Source organism: Trachypithecus francoisi, unplaced genomic scaffold (genome assembly GCF_009764315.1).
Source record: "Trachypithecus francoisi isolate TF-2019V2 unplaced genomic scaffold, Tfra_2.0 Lachesis_group17, whole genome shotgun sequence".
Classification (NCBI taxonomy): Eukaryota; Metazoa; Chordata; class Mammalia; order Primates; family Cercopithecidae; genus Trachypithecus; species Trachypithecus francoisi.
The window spans coordinates 83530560-83553500 of NW_022681462.1; the positions used below are offsets into that span (position 1 = coordinate 83530560).

Below are 22941 nucleotides of genomic sequence, written 5' to 3' on the forward strand. Positions count from 1 at the left end.
ATAGTGGCCTTGCTTCCTTGCAGTCCCCCAGTGCCAGACACAAACAGTCTGCAAGGATTCAGACATCCTTGAATCTATCTGACCCAGTTGTGCACAGCTCTGCTGGGGAAACACTTAAGGGATAAAAGAGCAAGTGTGCATGTCTGCATCCCACTGATGTGTCAGTTTTAAGATGAAGAGGCCCTGAGATGTGATTTCCTGGTAGTCTGATCCAATGTGAGAATTGTACTTTTTCATAGCTTGCCTATTAGGCATGGTAGAAACTTTTTATTAATTTAGATAACAAAATTTATAGACTACCCTGAATAGCAGGATATGCCATTCAGGAGGGAAGGGCCCTCATTACTCAGACACTTCCCATTAGGACCCATATTTGATATGCCCTGATAGTACAGAGGTGACTAAGACAGAAGGCCATCTTCTAGGACTCTCCTGAGGGAAGGGGTGTTGGTGGAGGCAGGGAGGAGCAGACTTCAGAGACACAATTCCTGCGGCAATGATAAGTCATTCAGTAGACACAGGCCAGGCCAGGGGTCATGAAGGCTGGCAGGGCGTGGGAGGGTGGGAAGGACTGCTCTGGGAGGCAGGAACAGTTGGTATTTTGGGCCATATCTCATGGGGTGGGGTAGAGGATGGGTGTTATCAAAGCTGGAGCAGAGATTCCTGTACAGAGGAGCCCACAGGAAGCTCCCGTGCCTGGCATGAGACCAGGTGGCTATGGAAGAGTTGCAGAGGTGCCAGCCATGTGACTGCAGCCACAGCACTGACTCCCAGGATGTGGGCTTGCTTTTTCTCAATCCACTGCCTTATGCATTTTTTTGCCCTCTGAAAACTGGTCTCTGTTTCAGCTTTCATTCTTTTAAAGCTACTCATTTATTACCAACTATCTACTCTTCACTTCCTCTGTCAATCGGGTCCTCATTTGCCCTTTGCGTGGCTCTCTTTCCCGGCTCTCCACTTTTGCTAGGCTTGCCCACTGTGGCCTCCAGGAGGCAGCATGATGCAGTGGAAAGAGGGGATGAAGTGGTGGCTCTGGAGTAGAGGCCTGAATTGGAATATGGCTTAGTTCATTTTCTGTTGCTATAATGGAATATCAGAGCCTGGGTAATTTATAAAGAAGAGATTTATTTCTTACAGTTCTGGAGGCTGGAAAGTCCAAGATTGAGGGGCTGGCATCTGGTGAGGACCTTTGTGCTGCATCCTCCCTGGCAGAAGGTGGAAGGGCAAGAGAGCATGAGAGAACAAGAGATCAAACTCGCAGCCTAATATCGTGCCTTTTTATCACTGGCATTAAACCATTCAGGAGGGAAGGGCCCTCATGACTCAGACACTTCCCATTAGAACCCACCTCCCAGCAGTTGCCCTGGGGATTACGTTTCTAACACATGAACTTTGGAGGACACATGCAACTACAGCAGAATCCCAGCTCTCATCTACTAGCTGTGAGGTCCTTAGCAAGGCACCTCAGTGGTAATCTGTATAATGGGCATAGTCAGAACATCACAGGATTGGGAGGCCTAAGTGAGACACTGTAAAGGTGTAGGGGTGAGCAGCAGACTCCTTATCTCAATTAGCTCTCATCCATTCCAAACCAACTATCCAAGTTCTACCTGTCCTTCTAGGACTAGGGGCAACCTTGTCCTCTTCTCTTTTCCAAGAGCTTTCTCTTTATAGAACCGTAGAACCACCCAGAGCTTTCTCTGTCCCTCACTCATGCTCTGAGGATGCTCACCCAGCATCACACTCAGTGACACCAGTCTTACTGTAGAGATGCTTTCAGCCTGGTGGGAGGGACCAGACCCATGTCCTACAGATGCTCCTCACCTGGGCCAATGTGATCACTTACCCATGTCTGTATGGGGCACAGGCAGGAATTTCAATCCTCTTAAAAAGTGAAACGAAAGGAAAAAAGGAAAAACACATTTGCTCTCCTCCTTTAGGTACCATTTTATAGAGCATCTACTATATGCCAGGCAACGTACTAAATGCTATATGCATGACCTCATTTTATCTCCCTTAAAAATAAATGAGGAGGAGGGAAGTGAAGTCTTATGTCACAAACCTAACAAATGACAGATCTGGGATTTGAACCCAGGTCTTCATTTACTGCATACAAGAGGAAATAGCCTTTCTGGAAAAGAAGCAATGAGACACTGATGCAGGAGATAGCATGGTGGGATTTTAAAAATAATTATTTTTACAAATTCTAAAACATCTCAAACTTCCAAAAAATCTGCAAGCACAAAGAACATTATTTTCCCCTCAATCATCTAACAGTAAACAGACATGATGCCCCTCACCCCCAGATACTAGCGTGTCTCCAGTACAAACAAGGACACTCTCTTACTTCTCCCCAGTAAAACCACTGAAATCAGAAAATTAACAGTGGCATCTTATTCCCAGCTAATCTTCAGACCTCATTCAAGTTGTGCAAATTGTCCCAACAATGTCTTTTATAACAAAAACATCCAATTCAGAATCAGATGTTGTGTCCAATTGTCACGTCTCTTTAGTTTCCTTTAATCTGAAATTGTTTTTTTTTTTTTTTTTTTGCTCTTTTTAAAAAATTATTTTAGACACAGAGGTCTTATTTTTTACACAGGCTGGTCTCAAACTCCTAGCCTCAAGCGATCTTCCCAGCTTGTCCTCCCAAAGTGCTGGGATCACAGGTGTGAGCTACGGCACCCAGCCTGGTTTTGTTTTAAATATAATGTAGGATGAAGAAAAATCAAGGACCACCTTTGGTGGTCCCTGTCTCTCCAAAGGTTGAGTGGGGAAGCGTATGGTGAGAGGCGCTTTGTGGCCATGGACATCAGGCCACACAAGCCACAGAGGGCTTGTGGAGATTCTGATGGCTCAGAACAGACTAGGAACAAACATGGGCATGGTCAAGGCTCAATCGCTGAGCACTAGGTAACTCTGCAGGAAGTTAAAACTTTCACAAAGACCATCCATGTGGTTGACTGGGACATACAGCCAGAGCTGCTTCTGGAAAATGGATTTCATCTACTGTTTGTCCATGTTAGTCTAATCCCTAATGAAATAGAATGAATTTCAGTCTCTTGAAATCTGATTCTTCCACCTATGAAAAAAGCAATGAGAAAGGTGGCTTTTCATTTTAAAAGAGAGACTTTGAGCTGAGTCTAACTCAGGAGAACTGCTCAAATTGTACCCTCTCTTCCCCAACCCAGAGATCAGGCCAGATGAGATTAGAAATGCTGGTAAAACATTTATTTCAAAAATTAATTTGGTGTTCAGATGATAAATACAAATTAAGAACCAGTATCTTTCTTAGGCTCAAAAAACCAGAAATAAGACACAATTTCATACATGCAGACTTTTGAAATATGGAGTAATGTTTAAAATAACAGCTAAAAGAAAAGCTCTGAATGTTACTCTTTATTCTGGTAGGTATGATTTACCCAGTATTGTTTATGTGCCTTGATTTAGTATTAGTGAGTATCTCCTGTATGCAAGGCACTCAGAGCCATGAGTCCTAGTTTCTAATATCCAATTTCTAGGCCTCTCATGCAGATGCCAATAAAGGCTCTGTGTACAGCCCTGTGCTTATGGCCTGTGTATCTATTAGCTCTTCCCCTTGGGCTAATAGCACTCCTTGTCTACAGCTTGGCTTTTACCCTCTGAGAAGTTACTTGCTGTGATGTAGAAGCTATGCCAAAGCACAGTAACTCATTCAGCACTTAGCAGTAAGTTGGCAGCAAATCAGAGCTGAATCTTTCATTAAGGGGCTTTAGGTTTTGAGGGGAGGGACATCTCATTGTCCTTAGGGAATAATGCCATGAGGGATTTCCTCTAGGAGAAAAAGGAATATTTCTGATACATCATCAACTGTCACTGCAGTATGTGTTTCTCCAGATTGAGTCAATTTAGGGGAGGCAGCAATATTGTCAGCCCACTCTAGGCCAGGGAACATGTGTCTTCTCTGCCAGACCTCAATGTGTCTAGAGAAGGCGAATTCACATAATGGCTGGGTTTGGTTCATTAACAAAATTTCTTTCCAACAAGTGAAGTTAATGCAGAAATGGAGAACTAATGTATGGTAATGCTTTACTCAGCAGTTTAAAAGATGCTTTTAAAAATTATTCACCAGAAGATTTCCAGAAGAAAAGAATCATTAAGTAGCTAAGAACTCTATCCTTGATGGCTAGCACACTATTTGGCTCATTGATGGTCTTTAATAGAGTTTTAGTACAAGAATTACAGAAGGAGCAACTGCATGTTGGCACATCCAGACCTGCTTCGGGACAGCCCAGTGCCTCACCATCCTGGCTCTGGAGAGGAGCCTGCAGGGAGCTTATAACCTGGCAGGCTAAGGCTCACCATAGAACTTGCTGGTTGTCTTGTGGCAGGAGGCACAGTTGGGGTCCTTCAACAACTCTTTATCTGGTTAGCTGACCACAGTAATGTCTGGTGAACTTTATTCTCTGTCTAGTGCAGGTACATTAGACGTCACACTGATTATCTCAGCCAAGGTCTATGCTAAGTTAGTCTGGGCTCATCTTCATCTTCTGTCTTAAAGGAGACCCAGGTTCACTTCCTGCTCCTGGAACGTGAGTGTATCCTTGTCATAATCACATACACTTCACATGTCTAACTATACTCTTAACATTCACTGGTTTCTTTTACATTTTCTAGTAGGTATTTCATAATTTCCTCCAGAAGAGCCTATTCTACAATGTAATTCAATTAAAATCAAGTACATGTAGGTTTTTTTTTCATCTGTAAAGATCTCGCCTACCAAAATAAACCATATGGTGCCACTGGGCATCTCGTGCAAACACGAGACTCTGTGTAGATCACTGTGTTCCCTGAGTCTTGGAAAATGTATGGTTAAACCTATGGAATGATTCATCAACTGTGTTTACTTCAGCCTGTAACATGGTGAGCTGAGAGATGGTTTGTAAGACAAGGGTTCTCACTTTCTTCATTTCTAGTATCAGTCTTCAAAATTAAACATTTACCTACTAAGTCTAGTACACCGACTGCCTCCATGTACTGGCAGTGGGGGCTTGTTCCTCAGGCCAATTTACATTTTGGACAGGTCATCCTTTAGGGAGTCAGCAATCATGTTTGCCACTTCCTGGTTAAAATGGATGATGAAAGCATGAGGTATGTTTTTCTCACAGAGTCGAATGTCTCCTTCTGGAAAATCCTTCTTAATATCTTCATAGTATTCTTTTGGACACCAAGGATCTATAGTACCATAATAAAATGTAAGCTGAAAGACAAGACAAAAACATTTTATTAGAAAACACATTCCCTTCCCGACACAGATATGACACCAGCAGCCGGCAGTGCTCTGAGGACAGCACCTATGCCTGGCCCTGGGAGCTAGTCCCTAAGCTCTCTCCAGAGTGTGGCTCTCTCAAGGTAGCAAGGCCTCACAATGTACGGGAGTGCATTTAGAAGAATTTGGTGGGAAGATACCCACGCTGGGACACTCTTGTGTGATAGATCCCTCATAATTCACTGAAAGGACTTACCAGGAAAGTTTTGTGTACTGAGGTTGGGATGGACACTGGAATGAAGGCCGGCGAGGATGACGAAGAGAGTTATTGAGACACAGTCACCGAATGACTAGTGACCAGTTAATAAACTTAGTTGTTTCCAAATAGCCACATGGTAGTCATATGGGATATATTTGTTGAATGAATACAAACATGGATCAGATAGACTCAGGCTGATGAAATGTGATCAGAATCCTAAGAAAAGGTTCTATGCAGCCTGTATGTTGATTCAGTGGGGAAGTGCAATAATCATACTTTAGTTGACAGCAAGCAGCTGAATGGAGACAGAGCCTCCTCTGTGGCATTACTAAGACCCTGAATGGATATCTACCTAAACCTGCATGTGGTATGTGTGTATACGTTGCTCTAGGCTGCTGTGTTTCACTGAAAAACTGCTATGTTCTAGTTCTGTTAGTTCTAAAAATAAAGGCAAAAAAGCAACATCTTATATTCAGAAGGATAGATAGTGGCAATTTCTACAAAAACCAAGAACTAAATCTTAAAGATCCTTTGACCTCTGTTTTCACTGAAAGAAAGAGTTGTGCCCAGCTCCAGCTCCTAGTTGGTCAGCTGTAGTCACTTGCAGCTTCCCTAATATACCAAATGTGCTCCCTCACTCACTGAATTGCTTACTCATTCCTTGGATCAGCAAATACACATGGAACACCTACTTTGTATTAGGAACCTGGAAAATAGAGATAAGACAGTCTTGGGGGAGGGGAGAAGGGGACCCCATGTACACAAAACAATTTGAGAGCTCAGGTGAGGCGCAGCTGGTCGGAAGTAGCGGGCAGGAAAGATTCCCCAGAGTTGATGCCAGAGTTGAGTCTTCAAGCTGGGGAAGCACAGTGGGGAGAAGATCAAGCAAACCAAAGCTTGAAGGAGCATGGCACGTGTGGGGAACTGGAATTCCACATGGCTGGAATATAGGGTGGTGGGAGATAAGACTGGAGAGGCGGAGAGGGATGAGGTCATGGACAGCATCTTCTATGCATGCCAAGGAGGTTGCACTTTATCCTGAAGTCCACAAGCAAAAAAAGACTGCACAATGAGGTGACATGCTCAGGTCCCTGTGTCAGGAAAACCACTCTGGCCACAACAGGAAGAGGGATTGGAGGGGATCAAGTGGTGGGGGAGGAGGGTGCGGGGAAACAGGCGTTATTGCTTACTGGATAGTTTTAGTGTGTCAATTATTAAATCCATGACCTGAATATGGGACAGATGAGACTGATCTTACAAAAACAATAGCCTTTATTACAGTAACATGATGCCTTAACCAATATTTAAAGAGAGAGTTAGTTAAAAACACTTTATAGAGGAAAAAATTTACTCCAGAGAGTAAATTATGAACAAGTAAACCTCAAGTAGCAGACTTACTGTGAATTGCTTCATGGAGGTTTCTTTTTTTAAAAATTATATTTCAAATTCTGGGATACATGTGCAAAGCGTGCAGGTTTGTTGCATAGGTATACACGTGCCATGGTGGTTTGCTGTACCCATCAACCTGTCATCTACATTAGGTATTTCTCCTAATGCTCTCCCTCCCCTAGCCCCCTACCCCCTGACAGGCCCTGGTATGTGATGTTCCCCTCCCTGTGTCCATGTGATCTCATTGTTCAACTCCCACTTATGAGTGAGAACATGCCATGTTTGGTTTTCTGTTCCTGTGTTAGTTTGCTGAAAATGATGCTTTCCAGCTTCATCCATGTCCCTGCAAAGGCCATGAACTCATCCTTTTTTATGACTGCACAGTATTCCAGCTTCATGGAGGTTTTCTTGGTTGTTACCTGGGGTTCCAGTTTTGCACGCTGCAGAGAGCCTGCAACTTAGAGATTTATCACTTAGTTCATTCTTCACATTCTCCTACTTTCCCTTACTCCAACCATTTCCAGGCATTCCAAAGCCCCTAAAGCCAAAATTCATTTTGCTATGGTTCTTAGCAGAGTAAGAACTTCTTTTGTTTCCTGGAGAATGTGAGAGCCTAGCAGTTGCCTGGTTCTTCCTCCTGGTCTCAGCTCTTTCAACAGCTCTAAAATGCTGCAACCTCACAAACAGTGGGAGACTATTCCGTCCAGTACTAGAAAAACAAGTTTCCCAGGATCTCTCAGCAACTACCCTACTATAGCTTTGCCTTGAAATACTGTCAAGAGTACAAACTATTTGCAGGTATTAATTATCTACCAATAGTGCTGATAACATTAGGCTCTCTCTAAGCTACTCCCTACACTTACCACCAGCAATCTTTTCTATTGTATTCAGGAAATAGGATAAGGCACAGTCGCTATGCAGTTACTCAGCACTTCCTCAGAACAGGGAACACTGCTAAGAAATATGGAAAGTCAGACTTGGGTTCATGCCCATCAGGTCTGTTCCTCTGCTCGAGGGCATGCTCTCGCCTCAAAATCTCTGGACCTTGAGACAGCTACTCTAGGACCCTCACTCCAGTACAAGCTACAGTGTGAAGTCCTATGATAATGGCAGTCAGCTTAAAGGAAAGCCAGATAGAAAAGACCTCATCTAATACAGTCTCCTCGACAAGAAGAGCGTCACTGTACGCACCACTGTTGCTTTCTGCCTGACATTTCAGACTGTTTCCATGAAGAACGTACCATTTACTTTTCTGTGATGCAATTACAACTTGAAATGCTTCCAATGAGAAGTCCAGCTTGATGAGCCCTCAGCACTGAGCAAACACCATCCCCGTGCATGCAGTTAAAGCAGTGATTTGAGCAGGGGTGATCAACATGGATTAAGGGACCTGACACCTACCTCGGGGTATCAAGAGACAAATATGTCCAAGTAATTATGGGGCACATGTCCAAGGCATGTGCTGGGAACCTCAACAAAGAGTGGTGTCAGTGTTCAAGACAGCAGAAGAGTGAGGAGTCTAGACCTCCCGTATGTTTATCTGATTTTATTTCTCAATTCTCTGCAATTGTTAACCATTTGAAGTGGGCCCCATTTGGTTAAACGCCCAACTGATGATGGTGGGCTCACATTTTTTAAAATTTTGTTTTCTTTTACTAGTTCTTTTTCGGGCTATATTCTCTAAAGAGCTTCCTATGAAAGTCTTGGCTTACAAGTAAAACACGTGGTTATCTAATGCCTTTACGTACACTGGCTTGAGATACTTCCTTTTCCCTATAAATTATAAATCACAGGCAATAGATCTGACCAGAGGACTCTGCACCTGCAGCCCTGAACAGGAAAATGAGAAAGTATGGAGTGTGTGGTAGCACTGGCGGGGGATGGGGGAGGAGGGGTGAAGTAGTAAGAAAGAGAAACAACTGGACACCAAAAACATAGTGGTTAACAGTGCATACTCTTATTTAATGGTATGTAAAAATGAATCACAATGCAACATGATGAACCGATGGGCCGAGAGCAATGGCCAGGCTCTGTGCTAAGTAAGCACTTTATATGTATTATCTTGTTGCATCCTCACAACAATACTCTAAGGAAAGTACTGTATCCATATTTTACAGAAAAGGAAACTGAGGCTTAGCAAGATTAACCAGCTTATTTCAAGCAATTCTGCATTGAAGAGCTGGGCTACAAATCCACAGACAACATTCCTAACCTGTACCTTTTGCTACTATTTACAATTCCAGTAAATAGACCCACGTTATAAAAACACAAAACCTGACAACTGACAGGTCTTAAACTGGATATGAAAACTAACAGAGTGTGAGAGTTGTCAACAGGAGCTAACCCAGCCATCTTTATTTTTATTTACTTATTTATTTTGAGGCAGTCTTACTCTGGGCCCAGCCTAGAGTGCAGTGGTGTGATCTCAGCTCACTGGAGCCTTGATCTCCTGAGCTCAAGTGACCCTCACACCTCAGCTTCCAGGGTAGCTGGAACCACAAGTGCATGCCACCATGCTTAGCTAATTTTTAAATTTTTTTTGTAAAGACGAGATCTCCCTATGCTTCCCAGGCTGGTCTCCAACTCCTGGGCTCAAGTGATCCACCCACCTCAGCCTCACAAAGTACTTAAATTACAGGCATGAGCCACAGCACCCAGCCTTCCCAACTAACTACCTTTGTTGAAAGCCTTCTCACAGTCTATGTAGCTCTTCTGAGGCACTGTGTGTCATGGGGGTGATAACCGCTGTGAAAGTGCTGGAATTGTTAACAAAGAATCACAGGCAATCAGCAGGATGTTTACATTCAAAGGTTTAGAAGAAAATAAATTATTTCCTGTAGTGTATTTCTCCTTAGCACTTGTTTTGGTACTCATGAGAGTTGATAAAAAGTATACATCATTGTGATAGAAACTTGTCTGTTTCCAAATTGTCACATTAAGTAACCCATTGTATTCTATTAAGCACAAAATGTAACTTTTTCAGTTCTAAATTTTGATTCCCCAGAACCACGCTTTAGCTTTTCCTCCTGTGTTTTCTGCAGGAAAGTGGATTTATGGTTACTATGGTCTCTTTGCTCATAGATGAACTTCCCTTTAACTCTTTAGTGTGTGCCTAAGGAGACACGTCCCTCCTAAAATATCCCTGCAGATTGCTGCAGCTTGTCCCCACATTTGTCCTTTCTCCTCTGTGTTTTCTCTTTCTTCCACTTTTTGTGGGGTCTACAAACGGGTACTTCTGGACAGTGAATTGCTGAAGCTGACAGATTAAAATGAGTTCCACCAAAAATGACTCTGAATCCATCCCATATCTGGTACTGGGCTAAGTGGCTGACATTCAGAAGTGTGTAAGATGGTCTCTGCCCTGGAGCAGCTCACAGACTAGGTGAGAGAACAGGCCTGTATAAACTGGCTCTCAAACACAACAGGCAGACAGAGGTATGGACAAAGCCCTACGGGACCCCAAAGCATGAAAACCCAAATTCTGCCCTGAGGGAGTGAACGTGAACAAAGCTTTGTTTTAGTATACATTTGGAGTTGTGAGCTTTTATGCATTACTAATAGAGGACTTATAGTATGAACAAAGAAAGATTAAAAAGCATGTTATGATTTAGCTAGTAACTAACAAAACTCACTTTCAGTGACATAGCAACATCTTAAAATAATAAAAATTTTAAAAGCCACAAATAAAAATATCTATCTGAATTATTTCTGTCTATTCAATAGGACAGTAGGACTACAGGCATTACAGGAATAAAAGTGCTAAATGAAAGTTTTGCATATATATATTTGCATATATATTTGTTTTGCATATATATTTATATATAGAAACAAATATATATATATTTGTTGTTGTTAACCTTATGGATAAACTGAATTTTAGAAGCTCTTTAAATCATAATTCATCACAAAGTCTAGTTTGGTACAAACGAGATCTCATCAATACAACTTGAAATGTTTCCAATGAGAAATTCAGTTTGATGAGCCCTTGGCACAGACTACTTCGGGTAGTCAATTTGTGGGCTGCCTGTTTTCTAATACAGTGCAGGCCTGAGCAGGGTGGTAAATGGCATTTCTGGGGGTGTCACATTGAGAGTGAAAGGGCTTCTCATAATGTCTTTATATCACAGTGTGGTAATTTTATTTATATTATTCTAAAGTAATTTATGAAACTACTCAAGCTCCTTATGCAGCCAGAAGAGCGTAGTGCAGTGAGTGCAGTGTTAAGACTTTACGGGTCCCTGAGCCATATCCACCTGGACTGAATCTTGGTTCTGCCATTTAGTGGTGCTGTGACCCTGGACCAGTTACTTAGCCTCCCTGTGCCTGTTTACTCATCTGTAAAGTAAGACAGAACTAGTTACCAGTGGGCTAGTTCTGAGGACTGGAAAACAAAGTATATCAAGTGCTTTACACATAGTGGGAACTCTTAAAGGCTGCTGCTTTACAGGTGAGGACAAAGGGAGCTCCTCGACACAGACTGGGCAGTAGTGGGGTGGGGTGGCGTGGGAGCTGTGCCCTGGTCAAGGAAAAAGAATCCACATGACCTTAAATTAGCCTTTGAGAAATGATATTTCATTTTGATAAGTTGTTTTTGACATAGTCAGGCTCAGAAAATATATAAGTATTAAACATTTTTTACAATCTAAAGCAAAGTTGTTTTACCATATACTTACTCATTTTCCAAAAAATGTATATGTCGTATTCCCCAGACATGATTGCAGAGAAAGACAGATGAGGTAGAAGGGAAGTCACCAACCAAATAAACTGAAGCACATCCCTATTGGCAAGCCACCACTAACAGTCAGCTCCTCGAGTGGATTCTCTGCTTCTACTTTTATAATAAAACCTGCTTTTCCTCATAAAGGAGACCTAGAGCCTAAGCTATAGTGCCCTTTGGCTATCCTTGGTTGAGCATCTTCCAAATGAAGGAGACACTGACATTCTGGGAGTTACTTTTCTTCCTGGTGGGCTCACAGGGTGAGCCTGTGGGTTCCTGCAGCAGTGAAGGCAATGCCCACCACTTTTCTGAGCAATGCAAGGCTTTCTGTTAGCACTTCATAAACAGCTGTATCTCCCTGGCAGCTTACACTGCACGGCAGGGCAACCAGGAAGCCAGCACCAGAGACAGTGACCAAAGAGGAGCGACGCAGATGCTCAGAGAGATCTATCTTCTCGGCCTTTCTTCCAGAGGTCTAAGAAAAAGATGTCATTCCTGCTTTCTCCAGGTTTTCTTTCCTTCTTTGAAATAATTCCCACTAGAACAGGTTTTTTGCTTGTTTCATTGTTTGTGAAAAAAGCAAAAGGTCAGATATAAAGCAGTTGGTTGTATACCAAGGGATCAAATTAGTACCTACACATATAGGCCCCCTACTTCTCTGCTAGGGCCCCCTACCCGCCTTTATCTTCTGTTTTCATCCCCTTGCAACTTTCCCAGGCTCAGGATATAAACTGTTAGGTCCTCCAATGCATGCCCATTTCTGGGGAGAGTCCAGACAATCTGGATGACAGCAGCAGGTGTCTACCTCTCCCCTCCCTTCAGAGTCAAAGACATGTAAGCCCCAATCTTGCAATGTTAAAGGAAACCAATTCTGTGATATAAGCATCTCCTTTCAGTTACTTAAAAATCTTATCCCTGTTGGGAACACAGGCAGTTGCAAAGTGTCAACATTTCACTGCAGTCTTTCTGAGCCCCTGTTTTTAGGAACTTGCAGAACTGCTAAAGAAAGGAAGATGGTTTAGGGACTTCATTTTTTCCAGTTACCTTGTTTCCTCTCTTCCATTTATTCCTAACTGGCTCAATTACCATGCATGAGAAAATGAGAATGGAAATCTCCAAGGATTTTTAAAAAGTGGCTGAGGATGGAGGTGAAAACACAAATGCTTCTGGCCCACGAACCCTGCTTCTCTCTGAGGGGAGCAGCAGGAATGGGAGCGCCAAAGGAGGAGGAGTAGGTCCCATGGGGCACTGTGTGGCTCACTCTCCAATAGCTGGAACAACCATCTGTGTATACAGTGGTGTGCAGAGCAGCATTCTCCTTTCTGTGTGGCTAACATGTAAAGGGCCAGGATCCTCTCCCTCCCACATAGAAACCACGAGGCCATTGAGTGACTGGCTTGTCTCTTTCTCATGTGAGACTGCAGTGAGACGCTAACCCAGGGCCTCTGCTTTCCTCTGGCGAGGCCCTCTGGCAAAGTAAGAGGCCCTGGGCGCCAGTCTCCTCCTGTGTTTGTCTTTCCCTGGATCTGTGCCCCAAGAAGGGGGCAGATATACTGGAATGGTTTTACTCAACTAACTGAGAGAAAGGCCAAGTCCAGTTCATCAGACTTCTCTGGACTAGAATAATGGGCCCAAGTCTTGGTAAAAATCAAGTACTATTGTGTTTTCCCTCATTATGGTTCCTATACAACAGCTCCTTGAGGCATCTTATGAGGAGTGGTGGCTGTTAGTTAGAATGGCATTGGGCATTCTGGGGTCTCTTGGCCACATACTCAGCATCACTAACACCTTTCCTTAACACAATGAAAATATCTGAAAAGGAGATGTGAGAGGAGGAACAGTTAGGCAAATAATATTTTTAAAGTACTCAGAAGCATAACTAGGCTATAACTAACTTTGTAATAGTAATAAAAACATTTATTGAATGCTTAGTACATTCCAGATACTCTTTCTTTTTTTTTTTTTTTGAGATGGAGTCTCGCTCTGTCACCCACACAGTGGCATGATCTCGGCTCACTGCAACCTCCGCCTCCCAGGTTCAAGCAATTCTTCTGCCTCAGCCTCCCGAGCAGCTGGGACTACAAGCATGCACCACCATGCTTGGCTAATATTTGTATTTTTAGTAGAGATGGGGTTTCACCATGTTGGCCAGGCTGGTCTGGAACTCCTGACCTCATGATCCACCCACCTCGGCCTCCCAAAATGCTGGGATTACAGGTGTGAGCCACTGTGCCCAGCATGGATACTCTGATAAGGTCTGAATTACAAGGTATGAATTATAGCATATTTTTGGAATAACTGTATGAGGCTAGATACTATTATTAAAGCATTTTATTGATGAACAAAGGAGGCACAGTGAGGTCCAGTAACTTACGCAGGGTCATGAGCAAGGGTGGATTTGGTGTTTGAAGCTTGGCTGAGACTCTGGGAGCCTGGCTCTCCAGCACGTTTGCCTCCCCTCAGTCACCAGGCTCCACTGGAGAACTCCAGGGTGTGTTAACAGAATTGCCCAAATAAAGCTTTCAAGGTCAAAATACTGAGATAAAAACAAACCTATCTCTTTTCAGGATGATTAGGACATTCTGCACAGGCTTCAAATTAAACAGGCAGAACTAACACAGTCCGTTTCAGAACACCGAGGCTTGGCGGAAAGGCAGTCCTGGTGAGCCGGTCCAGGGAGCACTTCCTATGCTGCACCCGGCAGGACGTGTGCATGTCAGAAGGATTTGCATGCCCCAGTCTGCAAACAACTGCACAAGGTTTGCTCCCAAAGGCAACACACACCTCTGGGCTAAGGCAGGCTAAGAAGAATGGGGAGAGAGCAATAGCAGAGGAGTTCCTGTTCTTGAGGACATTTGCCCCTTTCCCAAGCCACACTGTAGGCCTGGCCTGGCCCTCTGGGGACAGGGGCAGCACCACCTTGCAGGCAGTCCCTCCACCACTGCCTAACTTCATCTGAAAGCTGCATTCCATGTGTTCTCTTTGGAACAATTTCAGATTCCTACTTACTGATAGTGATGCTCAGATTCAGTCTGGCAGTAGCACACACCAGCTGTTTCCATAAGCCTGGGCCAAACGTGGTCATGGCAGTTTAGAATTTCCCCCCTAAGTGAGTTTGAAATGAAAACTTCAAGTTTATAAACCAAACATGAGTTCACTTTTCAATGAATGAGACATGCATCCCTTATGGCTTAGAACAGTGACAGAACAAGGGAGTGCTGACCTCTTATTTGCCTCCAGCACACCAGGTGCCTCATAAAACAGAGAATACTCCAGAGGCTTCCAGACAAACGGGGACTGGGGTGGCAAAAATGCACAGTTGATTCTCTTCCTTTGGTTTATTTCATCCTGGTTCTCATTCCCACCCTTGTTACCTCCCCTCCCATCCTATGCATTCATTGGCTCCTTGTCTTCCTCCCAACCCTTAAGCTGGGTTCCCCAACGATCAATCATTAGAAGTCCTCTCTCCTTATTCTGTATACTTCTTCAGGCTGCTATTACCCATGTTCTTGGCTTTAACTACAGCCTCATCACTCCCCAATCAAAAGTCAGCCCCAAATACCTTCTAAGCTTTATACCCATACATCCAGGGCCTGCCAGACACGGATCCACTTGCATGTCCCACTGGCATCTCAAATACAAGTACTAAAATGAACCACTTGTTCAGCCATCTCCCATAACTTGCTGCTGCTTCTCCTCCCATATTCCCTATCTTATTACCAAGTCCGATACAGAGAAATAATCTTAGATTCCTCCTCTTCATTCCCTGATATGCTGTGAGTACTCAGTACCTTTGATTCTATCTCCTAAATCTTTCCATCCTCAATCCCAATGCCTTAGTTCTTATAAAAGCCTTGTAAACAGGCTCCCCAACTCATATTTCATCCTTTTCCAGTATTATACCACACATTTTCCCTCAAAATAATCCCTCTCATTTGTTAGTCTCACTAGGGCTAACTGATATGAACTGGTGCCCCTGAACTGGCTGTTCATAGTTGGCATACATTCTGATTGGTCAATGCCTATATCACGTGGTTGTCAAATGTTTTGACTGTCGCCCTGTTACCCCCATGCTTAGATCCTTCTATAGCTCCCCAAAACAGTCTCTTTAGTGTGGCATATCATGACTTCTTGTTCTTAGGCCAGTGCCTAAGCCACAACATCATGCTACCTAACCCTTTCTAGCTTCTCTAATGCAGGGCTTCTTTGCTTGCGGTGTACAGGTGCAGGGGTTTGCAGGAGGGGTTATGTGAACTTGGGAAACATTTACATGTTTAGTTTTGTTAATCTCTAACCAAAATTTAGTATTTCTTTCCATTATGAATACAGACAACAAGCCATAATATTAGTAATGCCTATATTTTGTCATCTATAAAAATGATAAGTATTTTCAAATCACACTAACTTGCTCAAGGTAACTAAAAAATTATTTATACTCATCATTACAAATTTTAAAAAGTAATTCTGACTGCTATTATATCTCATTATCCAACAACTTCTTTCTTTTGTAATCTTGTATATTTTATGCACTTAAGAACATCATTGTGAGTAGAATCCAAAAACTTTATGAGAGAGCGAAAGAGATGCATGGCACAAAAAAGATTTAGAACCCACACTCTAATTAATGGCTTCCCCAACCATCCATCTCTCTAGCACATATTTATTAACTGTTTACCAGGTATGAATTATGCTAGGCCCTAGGGGATGTAAAGATGAAGAAGACACAGTTCCTTACCTCAAAGTGGGGAAAGGTGAAGGTTGATTGTTTAAAAACTGTGTGATAAATGCAATACAACTTTACATAGGGAGTGACATCTAACCAAAACCAAGGACTGGGAAGGCCTCTTGGGGATGACACTGGACAAGCAGGATTTAGTTAAATGACAAAATAACCTATAGGCTGGGCTCAGTGGCTCATGTCCGTAATCCCAGCACCTTGGGAGCCCAAGGTGGGTGAATCACAAGGTCAGGAGTTTGAGACCAGCCTGACCAACATGGTGAAACCCTGTCTCTAGTAAAAATACAAAAAAATTAGCTGGGTGTGGTGGCGGGCACCTGTAATCCCAGCTACTTGGGAGGCTGAGGCAAGAGAATTGCTTGAACCTGGTAAGTGGAGGTTGCAGTGAGCCGAAATCATGCCACTGCACTCTAGTCTGGGTGACAGTGCGAGACTCTGTCTCAAAAAAACAAAAAAAGGAAAAAGAAATAACCTATGATGCCATAAACCATGGTATACTCCTTTGGAAACAACTATGAGTCTGTTATATTTGCTCCAGGAAAGAAAAATTATTTTAATAAACTAAATTACTTTATGACCAATACTGTGTATAAAGTCACTGGACCTCAGAAGGAGGATAATCAGCCCAATAGATCTTTTAGAGCTAAAAATGCCCATTTTCCTCAAGCATATAAAAAGCTCTCTTCTTGTGTCAAATGGAAATCCAGTGGTAGAAAATTTGGATTTAGAACCAGAGCCTGCAGATTATGGTATGATAGTTCTCTTGGGGAGGAGAAAGAAGTAGAAAACTGTCTGCATGATACAGTAGAAAGCTTATTCTTAGACTAACTTTCCTATGACATTCTGGCTGGATGGCACAAAGATGTATTTTTCAGAACTATTTTTAGTTGAATACTGAGATATAGGAAATGATTTTTCAACAAATGTGTGGCTCGATGACTATTCACACTGGACAGTCCTGGATAGTTCTGCAGTTTCTGAACGCCTTTGTTTGGGTGGAAATGGGAACGAATATCCTTGATTAAGACACCTAAATAGGAATATTTCTAATCCTGGACACTGGTTTTAGTTTGACTAGTTATTGGGGGTGTTTGGAAGGCAGGAGGCAATGCCCATTATTGTCCTAGAACTATGTGCACTTTTAAGTTTCCTTATTTTCTCAAGCAGATTGGGACATATGTTGATTCAACTTCTACCAATATTAAATTACAGCATGTTTCCTCTTTTTATTACAGAAACAAAAAGTTGCAATAAACTTCCTGTCTCTCTGTACCTAGTTTCACTTAGGAGCTGTAATTGTATTATTCTAGTGGAGAGCTTGAATTTTGCTGGTAGAAAGGATAATGAATTAACTGCAAGGTAGTTTTGCATGATTAAATGAAACAATGCTTTATTTCCCCATATTCTACAAGTACATTTAACGCTTTCTCAAAAACAAAACTATTGCCTGGAGTTGAAAAAGTTTACTCCTATGACTGTGTGTTAATACTAACCTTGAAATGTCTACCATCTACCATTATACCCCCATATTTCCCCATAAAATTTCAGTAAACTTACAGTCCTGACATAATTACCATGAACAGTCCTCTATCTGGGAATGATTACACTTGCATATGGATTTCACTTAGGACAGGAATAAGTTAGCACCTTTCTTTGACCTTTTTCTGAGCACAGCACACAAGCTGAATCCAGAAATGATGAGTATTTTATAGCAGCTGGCTTCCACAGGTGGTAAGGCAGGCTCTGATACATGATGGGTCTAGTCGTTCAGCAAGTGTGAATTTTGGAAGTGAGCATCTGCCAGTCTTATTATTAACTGAGAGTCGAGCTGTTTTTATGAACTCCCAACCTGGAAGAACTTAAATGCATTTTTGAAACAGATTCACTTATAGTTTAAATGAAAAATAAAATACTGTTTTTCTTGTATTTTCACATCGCTCAATGACTGGAAGTAGCTGAAAGCCCTGGAGAGAGGGCCCCCCTGAAGCCCCAGCACACTCTCTTCGGCTAGTGAGGGCTTCCTTCTGGTTTCCAAATTTCAATCTCTAGCCAGTTGCTATTTTAGAAATATGATGACTACTACGGCCATGAGACAAAAACACATTGGCATTTTCAAAAGTCCTCTACGGGTGAATATTTTAAATATTCTAAAAAAAAATTTTAAGAACATATACATTTCTTGTTTTAAGATAATTGTATTGGGAGGTTATGGAATTAAGAATTAACAAGGTAGAAAAGTTTAAGTCAAATGTATCAAGGTTTATAAAAGACATTCTAAGTCCAGTGGGTTATCTCGTATTTCACTTGTAGATTGCTCCTGAGTCCTATGAGAGTTTGCCACTCGGCAGGGATCATTTCAGCAGGTATCATAGTTTTCAGCACCAATTGTAAAGTTCAAGGTTAGTGCTGTCCAACAGAAGTGTAAAGAAAGGTACATATGCAATTTTAGAATTTCCTAGTTACAATGTTTAAAAAAGCATAAAGGAATGGGTGAAATTATTTTTAATAATATGTTTTACTTAATCCACTATATCTAAGGTAGTATCATTTCAACAGGTAATCAATATAAAATTAATGAAATATTTTGCTTTTGGGGGAACTAAACTTTTGAAATCCAATGTGTGTTTTACACTTATGGCATATCTCAATTAAGGCTAGCCACAAATAACCACATGTGGCTAGTGGCTATGGTATTAGTACAGCTCTGTCCTACTCAGAATGGACAGCCAGACAAATGATGCCACAGGAGTACCACAGTCATTCAAATTCTAGGGTGACCTTAGACATATACTAAACCCTAGCCTTATAGTTTCAGAGACTGGTGCTTCCAAACGTGTGTGCGCAAGATTCTAGTATTTGCAGAATAACTCCCAAATGTTGAATATTTCACAAAACTGGTCTTAGAGTCAGAGCAGGACATTCCTACTCTAATACATTAGAGAATAAGAAAGGCTCACTAGTCATGAGGTCATACAACATATAATGTATTTTCTACTGTTTCATTTATATTCCAACATAATTCATTTATTCTATAAATATTATGGAGTTTTCTCAGTAGAAGGCCTAGAGAGGCTAAAATGCATTGACAAAACAGAAAAGTATTGATTCTAAAATTAATTCAACAAAAACAGGTGATAAAAAAATATTTAAGTTACTATGCAATCAGCTTTACTACTCTCTACGCAACCTTCAAGGATAATTTCAATTTTAACTGGAAGTAGAACTCTATGTCATTCTACAAACCCTTAAAGTCTTACAGATTCTAACTAGTTCTAGTCCTTTGCCCTCAGTAAATATACCTGCCCATCAACTTCTTATCTATCCCCTTACAGCACTAAAGTGATTACCTTACATAAATGCTCCTTTATGGTTTCGTCATCTCTCTTCACCACCTCCATCATTTCTTGGCCCCCAAGGTAGGCGGCATTAGCTACATTTAAAAAATAAAAAGTCAAACATTTAGAATATATAGAACAAACACAAATTTCAAGTTAATTTTAGTAAATACATGTTCCTCCTTTCTTTTGTCACGTGCTATCTGATGAGAGATACAGGTGAGGCCAACAGAGGAATGTGAGTCAGGCAATATGCACACAGTCTCTGGAAACAAGAGCATTTCATTTAAAAGAACCTTCTTCCAACCTCATCTGGCTTCTCCATAGCAAAAGTTTAACAGTTCCACAGCCCAGTGTCAGATACCACAGCAGATGATGTGTGCAATTGTTCCAGATCAATATGTGCTATTTCAATTTAAGGCTTAGAAGCACAAACTGTTACCAATAAATCATGTATGCCAAGAAAATGCAAAGAGTTACTAACATGAAAATATCCTGGCTTTTTTTTTTTTTTAAAGGCAACAAAAGGATTATTTATTTTTAAAAATACGTTTAAAGATCTCTAGGAGTTTTCAATAAGGGTTAGTCCCATTATACTGGCTGCAAAATAAGCAAAGTGATGCTCACTTTCAAGATGTCAAATACCTAGGAAAGAGGAAGAAAGTCAGAGATAACATGAATGTATGTGGCTTTCTTGTACTGGTAAGAATATTTGCATTCAATGCTTTGTACCTTCAATTCCATTTTGACTGGGATTATTATTGTTATCTTGCTTTCTTTTTTTGTCAGCATCTCTCCTTCCCTTCATTTTCAATCTTTTGTCATTTTGTTTCAAGTATGTCTCTTGAAATCATGTAGGCGAACTTCTTTAAAAATGTAATTTGAAAGTCTCTGTTTCTTAAATAGAGGGACTAAACATATTCACATATATTGAGATCAAAGCTATTTGGTCTGACTCCAGTCATCTTGCTTTATATATCCTATGCTTTCTTGTTATTTCTGACTCTTATCTTTAGTGTGAATGATGAATTTTCCTCCCCACCCAGGATTTAACAAATTTCTTTTCATTAACAATCTGAAAGTATAAATTTCATTTTTATTTATCTAGTGGTAAGCCTTACCTAAGAACTGCAAACTTACCTTTTATTTTCTCTTGCTGTCTGGAATTACTCATCTAAACAAGGCATGACCTTAGCCTACCTGCACTTTCCCCATGCCTTCCTCCCATCCTGCCTCCATCCCTGTGGCTTCAACCATCTGTAATTTTAGTTCCAGATTATTATTATTATTTTTTGAGACAGAGTTTCACTCTTTATTGCCCGGGCTGGAGTGCAATGGCACGATCTTGGCTCACTGCAACCTCTGCCTCCCGGGTTCAAGCAATTCTCCTGCCTCAGCCTCCAGAGTAGCTGGGATTACAGGCATATGCCACCGTGCTCAGCTAATTTTGTATTTTTAGTAGAGACAGGGTTTCGCCATGTTGGTCAGGCTGGTCTTGAACTCCTGACCTCAGATGATCTGCCCGCCTTGGCCTCTCAAAGTGCTGGGATTACAGATGTGAGCCACCATGCCCAATCCCCAGATTATCAATTTTTACATTTTGCCTCTACTTTCCTTGTTTAAAGTTTTATCAAGGTAACACACACACATATATAGTTTCATATCAAATATCACAGAAATGGTTCTAGTGCAAAACCATAGGTTCCTTTTCCATCATTTCCCATTTCTAGACCCGTTTCCTAGAGGAAGCCTCTCTTAACTCTTTTAGCTGTCCTTCCACCAGTTATCTTCAGACATCTAAACACTTATGATCATCTTGCCATTTCTTGATAACTTATTCATTACCCTTGCTAAGTTGCTGTGAGAGATGAAGATTTAGCTCACTTTTACAGCCCTACCATTCCTTCCTGCCATCTTCTCAACATGTTTATATCTTATTTTGAATTATTCTATTCTTACTTAAATAATATACTTACACTTTGACTTCTAAATATTGTTCACTGCTGAGCCAAGTGGTATCTAGAACGACACTTCCATTTTTACAAGTCTCTGTCCTCCAATATTTGTTTTTGTTACAGTTACCTTTTTTTCCCCCTAACTCTACTCAATATTTTTCTGAGTCAATTCTTCCTGGAGACCTCCTTTCCAGGACCCTTAGACCTTCTGCTCTAACCTGCACCACTGTCGACTTAGAATTTCCCTTCCCTGCCTTCTTGGGTTGTTCCCATTGTTTTCTAAGTCCCAGTTAATTAACTCATTCATTTGTTTGTTCATTCAAAGATGAATGAACACCTACTTACTTTATGCCAGGCATTATTTTAGGTGCCAGAGATGGAGCAACAAACAAGACAGAAAAGCTATTCTTGAGATACAGCTTTTGGGATAATAGATGATAGATGGTGAGAAAGTGCTATGGAGAAAAATAAAATCAGCTTAGGAGATAAGTCTGTGCAGTGACAGAGGTGGCCTATTTTATGTAAAGTTCACTGAAAAGACCTTCCTGATAAGGGTGTGCATGAACAGAGAAGAACTTGAATGAAATGAGAAAATGGACTATGCAGATACTTGGGTTAGCAGCACTCTAGACAGAGAATAGGGTAGGAGATGCTCCCTTAAATACAGCCATGATGTAATCCTAAAAAGTAGCACTTTAATCATTCTTGTCTGTCTGTGATATTAGCATGAATACATATAGGAGTAAATATTCTGCACTTTCTTGGCCTAATCTCCTAAATCAGGACAGGATATTTAGTCACAGTTATACACTAAGAAGCTGGACTTTAAGACTCTAAGTCCTGGTTCCAAAACCAGAGCTGTCTTTGTTTTACTATATTTCGGGGAATTTATAAGGACCAAGTAAATTAAAAAAAGAGATTTGATTAATATATTATGGCCTATTCACTAAATTAATTATTCTATAACCTATTATCCTGCAGAATATATAATGTCAAATACATATTTAAAAATAATAGTAACTGACAAAAAGCAAACCAAGAAATAGTACAGTATGATCCCACTATTGTAAAGATACATGTGTATGGTACAGATTTATTTGAAAAGATAAACAATAAAATAATAACACATTATCTCTGGTTCATGGAATCCCAGGTGATCTGCTTGTTCTTTCTTCCCTCTCACTTCCCTGCCTCCCTTTCAATAGGTTATAGTTTCTTTCTTTGTACATCATTTTGTCTCTCCTAGAATTATTTATTGCATTTGATTTTCTTTTTTCATGGGTAGACAATGAAAATTCTC

The 22941-nt window shown here is 41.3% G+C and overlaps 1 protein-coding gene across 3 annotated transcripts in view; it reads right to left on the minus strand.

The window, feature by feature from the left end:
- Positions 1 to 2562: 2562 nt before the first annotated feature.
- Positions 2563 to 22941, minus strand: part of LDAH (lipid droplet associated hydrolase) — a 147725-nt gene continuing 127346 nt past the window's right edge. For all 3 annotated transcript variants that reach the window (XM_033176390.1, XM_033176392.1, XM_033176391.1), the window contains 2 exons: positions 19699 to 19781; positions 2563 to 5239 (listed from right to left, as the gene is read on the minus strand). In XM_033176390.1, coding sequence (XP_033032281.1) covers positions 5048 to 5239; positions 19699 to 19781 — 275 coding nt within the window. In that variant the 3' untranslated portion in view covers positions 2563 to 5047. The remainder of the gene's footprint in view (positions 5240 to 19698; positions 19782 to 22941) is intronic.